Source organism: Neophocaena asiaeorientalis, unplaced genomic scaffold (assembly GCF_003031525.2).
Source record: "Neophocaena asiaeorientalis asiaeorientalis breed wild unplaced genomic scaffold, Neophocaena_asiaeorientalis_V1.1 scaffold23, whole genome shotgun sequence".
Classification (NCBI taxonomy): domain Eukaryota; kingdom Metazoa; phylum Chordata; class Mammalia; order Artiodactyla; family Phocoenidae; genus Neophocaena; species Neophocaena asiaeorientalis.
This window is the reverse complement of record NW_020175047.1, coordinates 2,248,503-2,261,759: the sequence shown is the minus strand read 5'-3', so window position 1 is coordinate 2,261,759 and position 13,257 is coordinate 2,248,503. Positions and strand designations below refer to the sequence as shown.

Sequence of the window (13,257 nt, the reverse complement as noted above, 5' to 3'; positions counted from 1 at the left end):
CTCATCGACACCTAGCAGTCTCTGAAATGACTGTCATTTAATAAGGATTAAATCTGGGATTTTATAGTTCAAAGAGGTTTTAGACTCAAAGAGCCTAACAGTCCCTTCTAACTGAGGCAAGAGAGAACTGAGGCTCAGAGAGGTGATATGACCGTCACTCAGCTAGTAAGGAGTGGCCCAGCCAGACCCAGGTTCACTCAGTGGACTTCCCAGTGTTACCGTGTAATCAAAGCTCTCAGTAAACATAGAAAGCCAATCAATGCTTTCACCAGAATAGAAAGCCATGAAATTAGTAAAAGTGAATAATGAGACTTTAACAAAGTTATTATGAGAGGACCAGCTTGTGGGATTAAAGATTACAGATGTTCCAGGCCTGACAGGGAAAACTCAGTGGCAACCCCCATCCACCACTCAATATCGTTGTCAAAGAAGACTGATGAGAAGCGAAATAAGATTCTATATATTATGTGTAGTTAAGCTGATCAGTTCTTTTATTCTTTTTCAAGTTCCATAGCCATCTTCCCTGGAAGTGAAAGGAAACAGAATTCAGATATCAGCTGTGTCGTTTGGAAAACTGGACTCTGTGTGTTCAGTTGAAACTGAAACAAAGCTTCTTAGAGGCTTGTCTTGTTCTCCTTTGTTCCCGATCCACCATCCCTCTCCTGGGCACGCACAGAGCCCTGTCATTGGAAAGCACTTAGTAATTACATTGTGTTGGTTTAGACTGAATTGATTTGAGAAAGATTTTAGCTTTTGCGTCTCGTTAAATTTGACTTCAGGGTGATTTTTCCTTCTCGGCAGAGTTTTGTGCTTATTTTTTAGATGCTCTGTTTCTCTTTTGGCAAGGGCCCCAAAATGGGAGTTAGCAAGGGCAACATAAACTCCTGGAATTCTCTATTGCATTTTGTCACAGTTCATTCTGGAATTGTACATAAGAAATGAGGCAGTCAAATTAATTTTGGTAACAAGGCTCAGGGCTGTCTAACCAAGCTCAGGATGACAGGACCAGGCATATGACCAAAGAGAGGGATTTGGCGGGCAGTCAGCCCCATTCCATACAGTCTCCCCAGAATCTCATATGAATATATTATTCTGTCAGCACATACTTGTCTACATACATTACATGTGTCTTTCTTTATTATCCTGTTTTCCTTCTAATTTTGAAGGCTCCTATCTAACCCAGAAATCTAGGAAACTCATAGAAGCATATTAAATGCACACACACTAAAATCTTACTGGACATGGGTAGACAAAACTTTCAACCCATTCAGACCATGGCACAAACGTCCAAAGTGAAATTTCATGTTTCTGCTAACTAATCAAGAGCATGAAATCTGATAGGTTAACACTTAAATGCCTGGGTAGGACATGAAGGGTTTTGAGGCAGGTAACATAATCTTAGCCTTTCAGTTTTGGGAAACTTTTTCCCTCTGTCCATCAGAATAATATGCCTTATGAAATACCAAAATTCTCCGGCTTCCTCTCTTTCAGGTGAATGGCATTGACCTTCGAGGAGCATCCCATGAACAGGCTGCTGCAGCGCTAAAGGGGGCTGGACAGACGGTGACGATTATAGCACAATACCAGCCTGAAGGTCAGTGAGAACTCAAACTTACAATGTTCTGATGTGTTTCTGTGTGAATGGGTGCCTGCATTTCTGATCACCGGTATTAACCAGTCACCACCAACAAGATTTTTTAAAACAATCTATGGTGAAAAATTTGTGGTTTATGTCCAAAGAACATGAGACTTTGTTACCCTTAATTCCAAGGAAAACATCCAATAGTTAGAAAGGCCTGTTTGAAAATATGAATTTAAACAAATAACAAGTAGCATCAGCTTGATTTCATTTATATTCTTGTCTGGTATACACCTTTGCTCAGCAATGGGTACTATAAAAGCAATTAAGATTTAGGAAGCAAGGGGGAGAGATCTCATCTACAGAAATAGACCATGATCAGTAGACCATAGTCTCTCCTTATGGCATTGACTTACTCTTATTAACACTAAAGTGGTTTTTGGATGTCCTTGATGTGGAATTTTTATTTTATTTTATTTTTGCCTCTTCTGCCACACTATCCCTTGTTTGGAATACATCACTGTAAACCCTGAGACTAGGTGAGATGTCATAAGTTGAATTAGCCAATTGAGATTTGATGAGATATTCTAAATTAGATTAGCCAAACCTGCTTTTTGATTGGTTTCAACATCTGTTTCTGTGATCAGAATGAGGATCAGTGAGACAACTGGGATGTTACCTACTGTGGAATTGAGTTCTTAGCAAATTTATATATATAAATTGCTCTTTTGTTAAAGAAATGTAGTTATGTATATCACTGTGGACTAGACTTTACAAAAAAAAAAAAGAGGAATATGGTTCTGTCTTCAAGAAATGTAGTTCATTGTTTTTGGTCTGCATGGCTAGCAGAGAGGAGAATTTAACAGATGAATATGAAAGTACAAGGGACCTTCAAGGAAGAGCCTTTGTGCATCCACATGCATAAAGAGCTTCTTTGGCCTTTTCAAATGATTCTTTCTTAGCAACATTTGGTCTATTGATATTTGGAAAATTGAGGTTTGTGTCTTTGCTGTGACATCTTAGGTTTTACCATTAACGGTGGCCAACCACATGTTTTACGAGAGAATAAAGAAAACATTCTGCCATTATGTGTTTTGGTATGTCACTTTCACTTTGCCTGACTTTAGAATTAGGATTTGCAATTAAGTTATACCAAAAAAAAAAAAAGTATTAATTGCTTTCTTCTATTGACCTAGCCCAGATACGGCCAGAGAGCCATCTGGGAAGAGGGGATTTGTGTTTGTCAAAGATGGACGATGACAGCACCAAGGAACCATGCTCTTCCCAGACAGTTTTGACAAGTCTTTCTACATCTTAAAAATTAGTAGATATGTCTTCTAATAGGAATAAACAGCTCCAAAGTACCCATTGTAAAACAGAAAATGAAAAAGATCTGGGTTAACACAATTTGATGAACAAATTCTACTTCATATAGAGTAAGAACTTGTTCATGGGATTCTTCCATTTTATTGATAGCTGTTATCTTTGGGTCTCAAACTCTATGCCCTACACCATAATCTGATGCAAGGCATAAATATCGCTGACTGTTTTCCCATTTCTGAAAACTTTCATCTCAAACAATTCTGGAGACTGATAAGATGGTCAGAGCCATAGTTATACCAATTAGGAGCTCTTGATAGTGAAGACAGTCATTCAGATAACCTTGAACAGAATGATTACAAGCTTTAAAAGTTACAATAAAGGACAAACATGTCCTAGTTCTATCAGCATAAATCTTCATCTTAAGCTTCCTTACAGCTTTGTTTCCTTTAAGCAATATACTCACTTTGGATACTATGCTGTGCTTTATCAAGATGCCTGTTCAAAGCATGTCTTATAAATCAAATAAATTGATGTTTAAAGTGCTTCTAAAGATACCTGCAAATAACAACAACAAGCTTAGTATTTCAAAATGCCAAAGTACAAATCAGACTCACGGAATGACTTCCCCCATTTTAATAGCCTAACTGCATTCTAATTTGTCACGGCTTTAAATCAGTTGGAAATGTGGTAATGCAACATCAAGCAATCATTCTTCTCCCTTTGCAAAGGGAGAAGAATTTAACTATTCTTAATTTAACTTAATTTAGCTTAATATAGCTTAATTTAACTATTGTTTGAAATGGAAAACTGATTGGATTGTTGTTTAGGTCATTTAGGGACATGTAAATTATATGACATATTTAAGAAATAATGATCAATTTGCCTTTAAAATAACAAGTTAAAAGAAGAGTATACCATAAGATTCCATTAGGAAATTCTCACCAGGTCCCCTTAATTTGCACCAGTATTGTGAGGTATCCATGCTAAGACAAATTTTACTGACATCTCTTGTAACACGGTCAAGAACCAGGCTTTCTGCAAAAATGTTTTTCACTTACATTCAAATACTTTTATCAGGAATATTCTAGATGCCTTGCTCAATATTACTAGATATTCAGAAAATTCCACTTTTACCCCTATCCCAGGTCTTTGTCTTTAAGGAATTTTTTATCTCCTTCAGGAAAAGAGACTTAGATACATTTAATAGAGATCAATTCCTGATGACATATAACCAAAATTGTATGATAATGGCACCATCTCTAAGAATTATGGAATGTCAGAGAAGGAATAAACCTGCGGGAGGCAGAACAGTACAAGAGTACTTCATGGAAATGGGAAAATGCAGCCAGACTTTGAAAAATGGGTGAGAATTCTATTCCAGAGAGCAGGGAGAAAGAATATCTTGATAAGCTACGTAAGATCGTGAGTTTCAAGCGTGCAGACACCAAAACCTATGTTTTGTTCACTGATAAATTTATCTTCAGTGTTGTACATATAACTGGTATTTCTTAAAAAGTTGCTGAACTAATGAAGAAAAGTTTACCATTCTTCAGTACTTGATTTTCCACTTGACAGTAATTGAAATGTTGAAGGGATTCATTTTTACTACTTGCACTTTTTCATTTTTGCTTCAAAGCAGAAAATAAGTGGTAAATAAGTGTATATCACAAAATACAAAACCGTTTCCAACTGTATCTTTCACAGTACTTAGCACATTTTTTGAAATAATGATAAATAATTTATAATTATCATAATATAACAGTAAGTGTCTTCCTTGGCAAGTTTCACTGCACAGGGTAAGGCCAAAGTTGTTATACTCACTTCTGCCTAAAATGAACTTGGCCCCAGTTGTCTGAATTACTCTATCCATCATCAGTCTTATTCAATGCCTAGTTCTAGGTGGCAGAATTGAAGCCAAATTTAGAGTCACATACAAACAAATGTTTTTTTCTCCTGGTGTGATTGTGATTCATTTTTACCATCATTTTTTATCCAATGTGCGTCACATGCTTACTTTGAAGTTAACATGTATTACATTAATAATAGAAAGAAAATAATAATGTTATTTTCTTTCTTTTTTTAAGAAAAGGATCATGTACCTGATACTTCAGAATAAATTCTACCTAAGCAATATGAGAAATTAATTCTTGTAAAAATTTCAATTACCTATATTCAATTAGTGAAATTACTCCAACATTACTTGGAAAAAAGGAAACATAATGCCCACCCACCTCCGCTACACACACACACACACACACACACACATATATATACCCATTTCCTTACCCCTCCCAGTCATCTTCCTCATTGCTTTCAGAATTACCATTCTAGAAGATATCACCCCAAGATCCCTGTACGCAAACTCCTTGCTTTTCACAGTATGGTCCCAGCCAACCTCCATGCCCCCTCCTGCTACCACCACCCACCAGCATCATCCTTTTTCACTATGGGTCTGCTTCACAGGACTGCTCCCTGCCCCTGCCCTTCGTCCTGAGCTGCCATGTTTCTGGGCCTTTGCTTATGTGGGTTCCTCTGCCTGGAATTCCCTTCTCTCCCTTTCCACTAGTAGTATTCCTGCTCATCTTGAAGGCCCTCAGATGCCAATTCCACTACAAAGTCATCTTTAATCTGCTGAATCAATGTTGATTGATTCTTTCTCTGAGCTCCCTAGACCTATATTCAGACACCTGGTGTGTCCCTTGTCGTGATTTGCACATTCCTCCACGTAAGTAAACTTCTAGAGGGCAAGGACCCTTCTACCACTCATTTTATCTCCCATGTTAATATGCTCAATATGAATTTGACTATGCTTTATTAAAGAGTTATCAAATGTGTCTCCCCTTGTTTTAGAACTGCAATATAATATTTTTAGTGTGTTGGCAAATATTAATAGTAGATGTTTAAGAAATATTTGCTGAGTGAATATTAAATGAGTGCCCTGGCGTTTTGATATTAGATGCAGAAATGGTAAATGGATCCCTATATTGGACATTTGGTGTTGATGCTCTTTTTAGGTGGTGCTATTTTCGCTGTTGTTGTTACAAAACCTTTAGCAACCCTAGTAGGTAAACTCCCTTTCTCCTGCATTGCAGAAAATCTACAGCTCTTGCTCTGTAATATAGAACAAAGAAAAGACTATTAAAGGTCTCACATTTCATTTTTTAAAGATCTGTAACTCAACTTTAACATCTTTGATGGATAAAAAAGGCATTGATTACAACCTAATTATACATTTGTCAAACAGTGTCTAACACAGCATTCCCCTGGGTCAGATTGGGGCAAATCTTTACAGCATTTGTTGTCTTCTCACTAATACAATAGCACCTATATTTAGTGTGAGGTTACTGCCTGAGGTTGAAATAACAAACCATCAGATATTCACTAGGAGAATCAAGTGAACAGTATAAGTTGGATAGAGCACAAAATGGAGACAATTAATTGCCAAGCTGTCCCCATGAAAGCCACCAAAATCCCCTGGCCTTTAATCTGGCTACTCAGGGCGCTGCTGGGGACATTGCAAGGGCTTCAGAAGGGCCTGCAAGTAGGAAGGAGAAAGTCGCTGTTGGTCCCCATCAGCAAGCAGGGACTTGAGTAGACCGTGGAGGGGCCTGATTTCCTCCACCTTTTATTCTTTAAAAGAATACTTGAGTTCCTAAAGGAAAATCCCAAAGGACAGAGTTGATTATTGCCTGGAGACTCATAAGTGTGGTCTGGTTTATGGAATGGAATTGTGGCAGAGTGGCCATGTTCATTCAATTAATAGTTTTTTTGCTGAACATTTACTATGCCTCAGTCAACATTCTAGGAAAATGATAAAACAGCAAACCAAAGAGCCCCTCTCAAATAAATATAAAATTTGTCAAGTGGTGATAAGTAGTATAAATAAATAGGAAGAAGAATAAAGGTGATAGTGACAGAGAAATATACGGTGGGTAGGGAAGGTCTTGCTAATAAGGTGGTATTTCAGCAGAGACTTAAAAGAAGTGATGGAATGAGCCATGTAGGAAACTAAGGGAAGAGATGACTTACTCTAGAGTCTTGGTCTGCCAAGGGTGGTCGGTGAACCAGCAGCATAGATAGCAACTGAGAACTTGTTAGAAAGGCACAATCTTGAACCCCAACCCAGGCTAACTAAATCAGAATCTGCATTTTATCGAGATCCACAGGTTATTTGTACGTACATTAAAGTTTGAGAAGCACTGCTCTAGAATACTTAGGGACCCTGCAAAAATTGCCATTTGACACTATTGGGTGGGACTCCCTCTACCTGGAGTACTAGGCAAAGTCACATGAGGCTATATCACAAGGTTTGATTTCTGACATGTGTCACTCAATGGTTAGTCATAGCTCAGTGGTTTTACTAGGAACAGATCAAGCTGCAGGGGGTCTAAGAAGTTCACGTGTCATTCACCTCTACTTTGCCTATCCCTCCCCTCTAAATACAGATTATCAAGCTAATTCATAAATCTTGCTAGAACTCAGCTAGTGACACAGTGAACCTATTCAGGCTTCATTCTCTTTCATTATGGCCTCTCCTGCAAGTGAGTTAAAGAAACTAGAGTCTGTCATACAGAGTGAAGTAAGTCAGAAAGAGAAAGACAAATACCATATGCTAACACATATATATGGAATTTAAGAAAAAGAAATGTCATGAAGAACCTAGGGGTAAGACAGGAATAAAGACACAGACCTACTAGAGAATGGACTTGAGGATATGGGGAGGGGGAAGGGTAAGCTGTGACAAAGCGAGAGAGTGGCATGGACATATATACACTACCAAACGTAAAATAGATGGCTAGTGGGAAGCAGCCGCATAGCACAGGGAGATCAGCTCCGTGCTTTGTGACCACCTAGAGGGGTGGGATAGGTAGGGTGCGAGGGAGGGAGACGCAAGAGGGAAGAGATATGGGAACATATGTATATGTATAACTGATTCACTGTTATAAAGCAGAAAATAACACACCCTTGTAAAGCAATTATACCCCAATAAAGATGTAAAAAAAAGAAGCAGTGAGTTGGGATGAAGTAAGATTGAACCCCATCCTAATGGATGGCTCTGTGAATCAAAAAAAAGTCGTTCAGCCATCACTATAAATTTTATTTGAGTAACTTACTATATTTTAAAGCAGAAATTAATTTAAATAATCTTTTTTACTTCTTTTAAATTGTGTAGCTAATTCAGGGGTAAAGAGTATATATTCTTTTTAGCGTGAAGTGAAACTCTGATCTTCAGAGTAACCACTCTGAATTAAGTTATAGAGCTTAAACCAGAGCTGGAGACCAAGGTGCATTTCTCTATAGAGTAAAAGATACAATGAAAGCTTGAAATTAATATGCAACTTAACCTTGGAAGAGTATTGACACCTTCTGAAAGTTCTCGGAAAAGAGAGTATTTACAACATCCAAGAAACCTCTTTGCAATGCAAGCTATATTTCTTTATTTAAATCAATGTCTACATAGATTTATGCATACGAATGAGCAGCTGTGGCATGTTGAAATATTTTCTCAGTACAAATAACTGCATCTTAAATGCCCAGGCAAGATTCATAAAGTCCAGCTGTGGGTCTTGATCGGAAATTGCATCAGCATCATCAGGAAACATTTAAGATGGGCACTGGAGTGGAAAGTACTGGGCAGGACTCTGGACTTCGATGAGACCAGTATTTTAATGCCAACTCTAACTCTAGCTGTGTGACCTTGTGGTAGTTATTCATCTTTATGAGTCTCCGTTTTCTTACCTACAAAAAGGAAAGGTTAGAATGGGTAAGGTATTATCAGAATAACCCTTCAGTTATTAAATTCTAGATAAAAAACATGACCCCTGACCTCAGGTGGTATAGAAGCACAAATTCCATTACTTGAAAGTTTTGTCACTAACATAGCATCCTTTTTCTTTGCATTTTTTTGCATGATTTAAGAAGAAGTGAACGAACAATCTAGTTAACTTGATGCATTCTGTGTGGTTTAACCAGAATCATTGAGAAATAGAAATTAAGAGTTGGAGGAATCCTTTTAATACCATCTTGCCCAGCTTCTTCATTTAACAGGTTGGGGAGCTGAAGCTCAGTCGGCCTCTAGATAGGAAAGCAGTTCAATATCTTAAAAGTTGTCATAGCTACTAAAGTTGAGCAGCTAATAAATTTCTTAATCCTTTTAATTCGCTATAATAGCTCATGAAAGCAGATGGCTTAAATAGCCCAAGGAATCATCCAATAATATTGTTCTGATCAAAAGGACATTAAGGAGTTGAAAAGAAATTCTCATGGCATCTCAGGGCTTTCTCATGTACAAAACTTCACTCTCCTTTCTAGCTTACTGTTGTTAATTGCTGTTGTTCATGTATCAGAGTTAAATGATATATATGAGAGCTCTAAAAGTATAAACAATTATTGTTAATTTAAAAAACCTACCAATCTGGATATATTGATAGTTCAATAAACAGTTCAAATATATTATGATTTTCCTCTTCCTCATTCTAAATTCTTCCTGTAGAACCCTTTATTCACCCATCCATCCACTCATCCATCCATCATCAGTCAGTTCATCCTCAGTGATAGTCTATATTGCCACATATCAGATTTCTCCAAATATGTTGCATTAAATCTGTTTTAATTAATCTAGTTGGTATATTCTAATTTTTACCAAAATATTAGGAAGGAAACAAATAAAACTTCATATGACTCTAGAATTTGTACTGCTTAGCCATGTCTTTCTCTACAACTCTCTCTCTCACATACATACACCTCCACCAGCAGATACTGCCTCCTCCTGCAACTAGAAATCTCCCAGGACGTCTCCTCAGTGCTTCCTTTTCCTAGCCTTCTCCCAGTTGCTTTTGTTTTCTCCTCAGCCTCCATCCAACACATAGCACTATAAAATATGACCAAAAGGATGATTCCTGCAAATAGAGTGTACAGATTCATTGAGAGCTTCCTTCCAGATACTTCAATGACGAATGATGCTGCATCCCTCTCTCCATGCCCACACCCCATTTTGGACCTAGAAAAATGTAGTGACTACAAAGGAGGAGGTACCATTTCCTGACTCTTAGAAAACTCTCTTGACCTCATTATCTATCCTGGGAATACAACATCCCAAGCTCATATCAAAGGGATTAAAAATATTTACAAAGGTAATTATAAGTCATGCCTCCTCCCACTGTATCATCCCTCTTCCCATCTCCATAGCAACTCTCATTCCATAATTAAATATATTGATCTTTGTATATTTCATCTATATATTAAGTTTATATTGTTTGGGGGATATCTTGGTATCCGGTAACATAAAGCATTCACTCCTTAGTACTGAAAGAGGCTAAGTAAAACCTTGTGCTAGAGATATTTTGGTAACCAAGAACATTTCTTGGATCCTTACTTGTCTTTAGCAACATCCAGATCAAATACATGGAAATAAAGAGTCTTCATTCTATTCTTGAGTATACAAGGATCGCAAAGTGAACACAAATCCTTGTTAGATAACCCTCCCATTTGATACGAAATTTCAGGATGTTAGATAACTGTCTCTACAGAGACAAAAAGAAGAATATAAACCAAGACAGATTTAAAATACCTACTAACTTAACACCATATTCTGGGTTCCCATCTCGTTTATCCCTGCATCTGTTTGCTTATCCCGCTATTTAAGCCAATCCTCAAATGTAAAAATACATCTTCTCCTTTCCCTGACTCTGCAGCCAATGCTTTATTGACCGTGTTTTAAGCAACATCACTTTTCTGAACATTGATTCCCTTGTTTGTTAATTAAGATGGTTAGAGAGATTTATTTATTTGTTTGTTTGTTTATTTATTTTTGGCTGTGTTGGGTCTTCGTTGCTGCGTGAGGGCTTTCTCTAGTTGTGGCGAGCGGGGGCTACTCTTCGTTGTGGCGTGCGGGCTTCTCAGTGCGGTGGCTTCTCTTTGCAGAGCACAGGCTCTAGGTGCGCAGGCTCAGTAGTTGTGGCGCACGGGCTCAGTTGCTACACAGGTTCAGTTGCTCTGCGGCATGTGGGATCTTCCCGGACCAGGGATCGAATCCGTGTCCTCTGCACTGGCAAGCGGATTCTTAACCACTGAGCCACCAGGGAAGTCCCTAGAGAGATTATTTTTAAGGCTCTTTCCAGCTGACATTCTGTGAAATTTAGTTTACTGTGTCTTCTAATTAAAGCTTGTCATCAAACAATAATAATCACAAGCAGGTAATTTCTAAATGTTCTCTTTTTATTCCACACATTTTAAAACATGGTAATTCTGCTTTCACCCACTTGTGGGAAGGGGAAAGCTCTATATCTGTGGAAATTTTCTCTTTCTGTGTTTAATAGGATTTGAACCCTGCAATAATAGTTTTAAATGTAATTCAAGTGGAAGCACTTATTGCTTGTGGGGGCTTTCAAGATTAACAACTTACTGTACATGGTCTCTTTGTTTATAGACCCACTGTAACCTAAATCTTATCCATTTAATAAATTAAATTGTAATTACCAAGCTTACAAGTAGATTTATTGAGGCTGAAAGAAAGCAATATGAAAAAATCAATTTCAAGAAACCAAGTGCACAGAAAACTGAAATAGGACAATATCTTAAATTCTCAGAATCACAAGTAGTAGCAATTTCAGGATGGAGAAACCAAGCCTAAGAAATATAAAGTATACATCCTTAATGTGCTTTATAATACGATTCCTGGTAGACTCTTTGACTAAGTCTATAAAAAGCAAAAGTATCCAAATTGTACTTTGGTTCAAGATAGTCTACTCTTATTCCCTCTTTCCGTTTCCTCATATTCATGTTCCCACTGCCAAGGATGATTTGCTTTCTTAGTAAAGAGCCACTGATGCATTATAAAAATTAAGGAGCAACAGAACAGATAAGAGGAGGGAAATTTAGACACAGACACACACAGAGAGAACACTATGTTACTAAGGCAGAGACTGGAGTGATGTATCGACAAGCCAAAGAATGCCAAGGACCGGGGGCAACCACCAGCATCTAGGAGAGGGGCATGGAACAAATTTTCCCTCTGAAACTTCAGAAGGAACCAACCTTCCTAACACCTTGATTTTGGATTTCTGGACTCCAGAACTACGACTGAGTCAAAGACCAACACCAGAAGAACTAGAACAATGAAACATACTACAACCTAAAAATGAAGCTGATCATCAAACAGAAAAACGAGAGATTAAACGTCACCTCACGAGAAAGCTCAGTCAAAGGCCAACTGTGGCTGAACTACTTGCCAGGAAGATTCTGAGGTTTAATGAATACGTGGGGGTAACAGAGGCTCACGATTATGACCAGCAAGCTGACAAACCTTGGGCCAGACTGACCCCTGCTGACAAGACCACCATAAGAAAAGAGTTAAATGAATTTAAATGCTCAGAGATGGAAGTTCATGAGGAGAGCACACATTTTACACATTACCGCCGTCTATGATGCTGAAGTTTGAGAGAGGATCTAAACAACCGCCTAAGACAGGGCTGCTTCGCTGCTTCCGTCTCCAGAGCGACATGGAGGGAACTTCAGCACTTCTCAGTGCAGCCAGAATTGAGTCCTCCGGGATATAGTTCTGGGGTGAACAGCACTTCTAGGAATGTAGCATTTCACTGGAATGGATTCTCATGTGCTGCCTTGGGCAAAACCGAACACTTTTTGTCCGTGCTTTTGAACCTTTTAATATTGCAGCATACCTGAGGGCTCTTCCCTCACCAGCAGGTTCCAAGTTTTATGGGCTGTACCTCACCCTCACCCAAGATGACTGCCTGTGCTGAGGCACAGTTTGCACCATTAGCCTTACCTGCCCTGTCCTGTTGTGAGACCCACCTGTGTAGGCGTTAAATTCTAACCATCACAGCCAGTTGGTGATGGGGGAAACCTTCTGGAGGCCCCCAACCTTCTGGAAAAAAGGGGCCCCCACCTCCAGGGGAAGCTTTCATACCACACTGGCATGTCAGCTGAAAGCATTGCACTATACCTCTGGTAACACAGCAGGACGGTCCTCTTCAGGCAGTCCAGCCCAAGAGGAGCTCAGGATCTGACATGTTCTTCCTTTTGGCACAAGTCATTCTGACGTTTATTTGTAAAAATAAAAGAAAGAAATCTTGAAGAAATGTTGGGAACATATGTTTTTCCTATCTGTTCAACAATCTGAGCTGCAACCAGATTCCAAGTTGGGAAAATGAGACAGCATATATATTTTCTATATATAAAAAGAAAACCAAAAAAAGGCCTTTACACTGAGGCTAACTTGGCAGAAAACTGACTCATGGCTTAACTTGTATAGGCTATTGTACTTTTGTTGTACCAAATGTACTCTAAGTCATTCTAACCAAGAGATGTATTCTCCCGCATAAAGCAGAGTTGCA

General features: G+C 38.4%; 1 protein-coding gene across 2 annotated transcripts in view; it reads left to right on the top strand.

Moving 5' to 3' along the window:
* The window catches only part of DLG2 (discs large MAGUK scaffold protein 2), a 783,758-nt gene that overhangs the window by 475,063 nt on the left and 295,438 nt on the right, over positions 1-13,257 (top strand). For both annotated transcript variants that reach the window (XM_024763574.1, XM_024763575.1), the window contains one exon: positions 1,492-1,594. In XM_024763574.1, the coding sequence (XP_024619342.1) occupies positions 1,492-1,594 (103 nt within the window). The remainder of the gene's footprint in view (positions 1-1,491; positions 1,595-13,257) is intronic.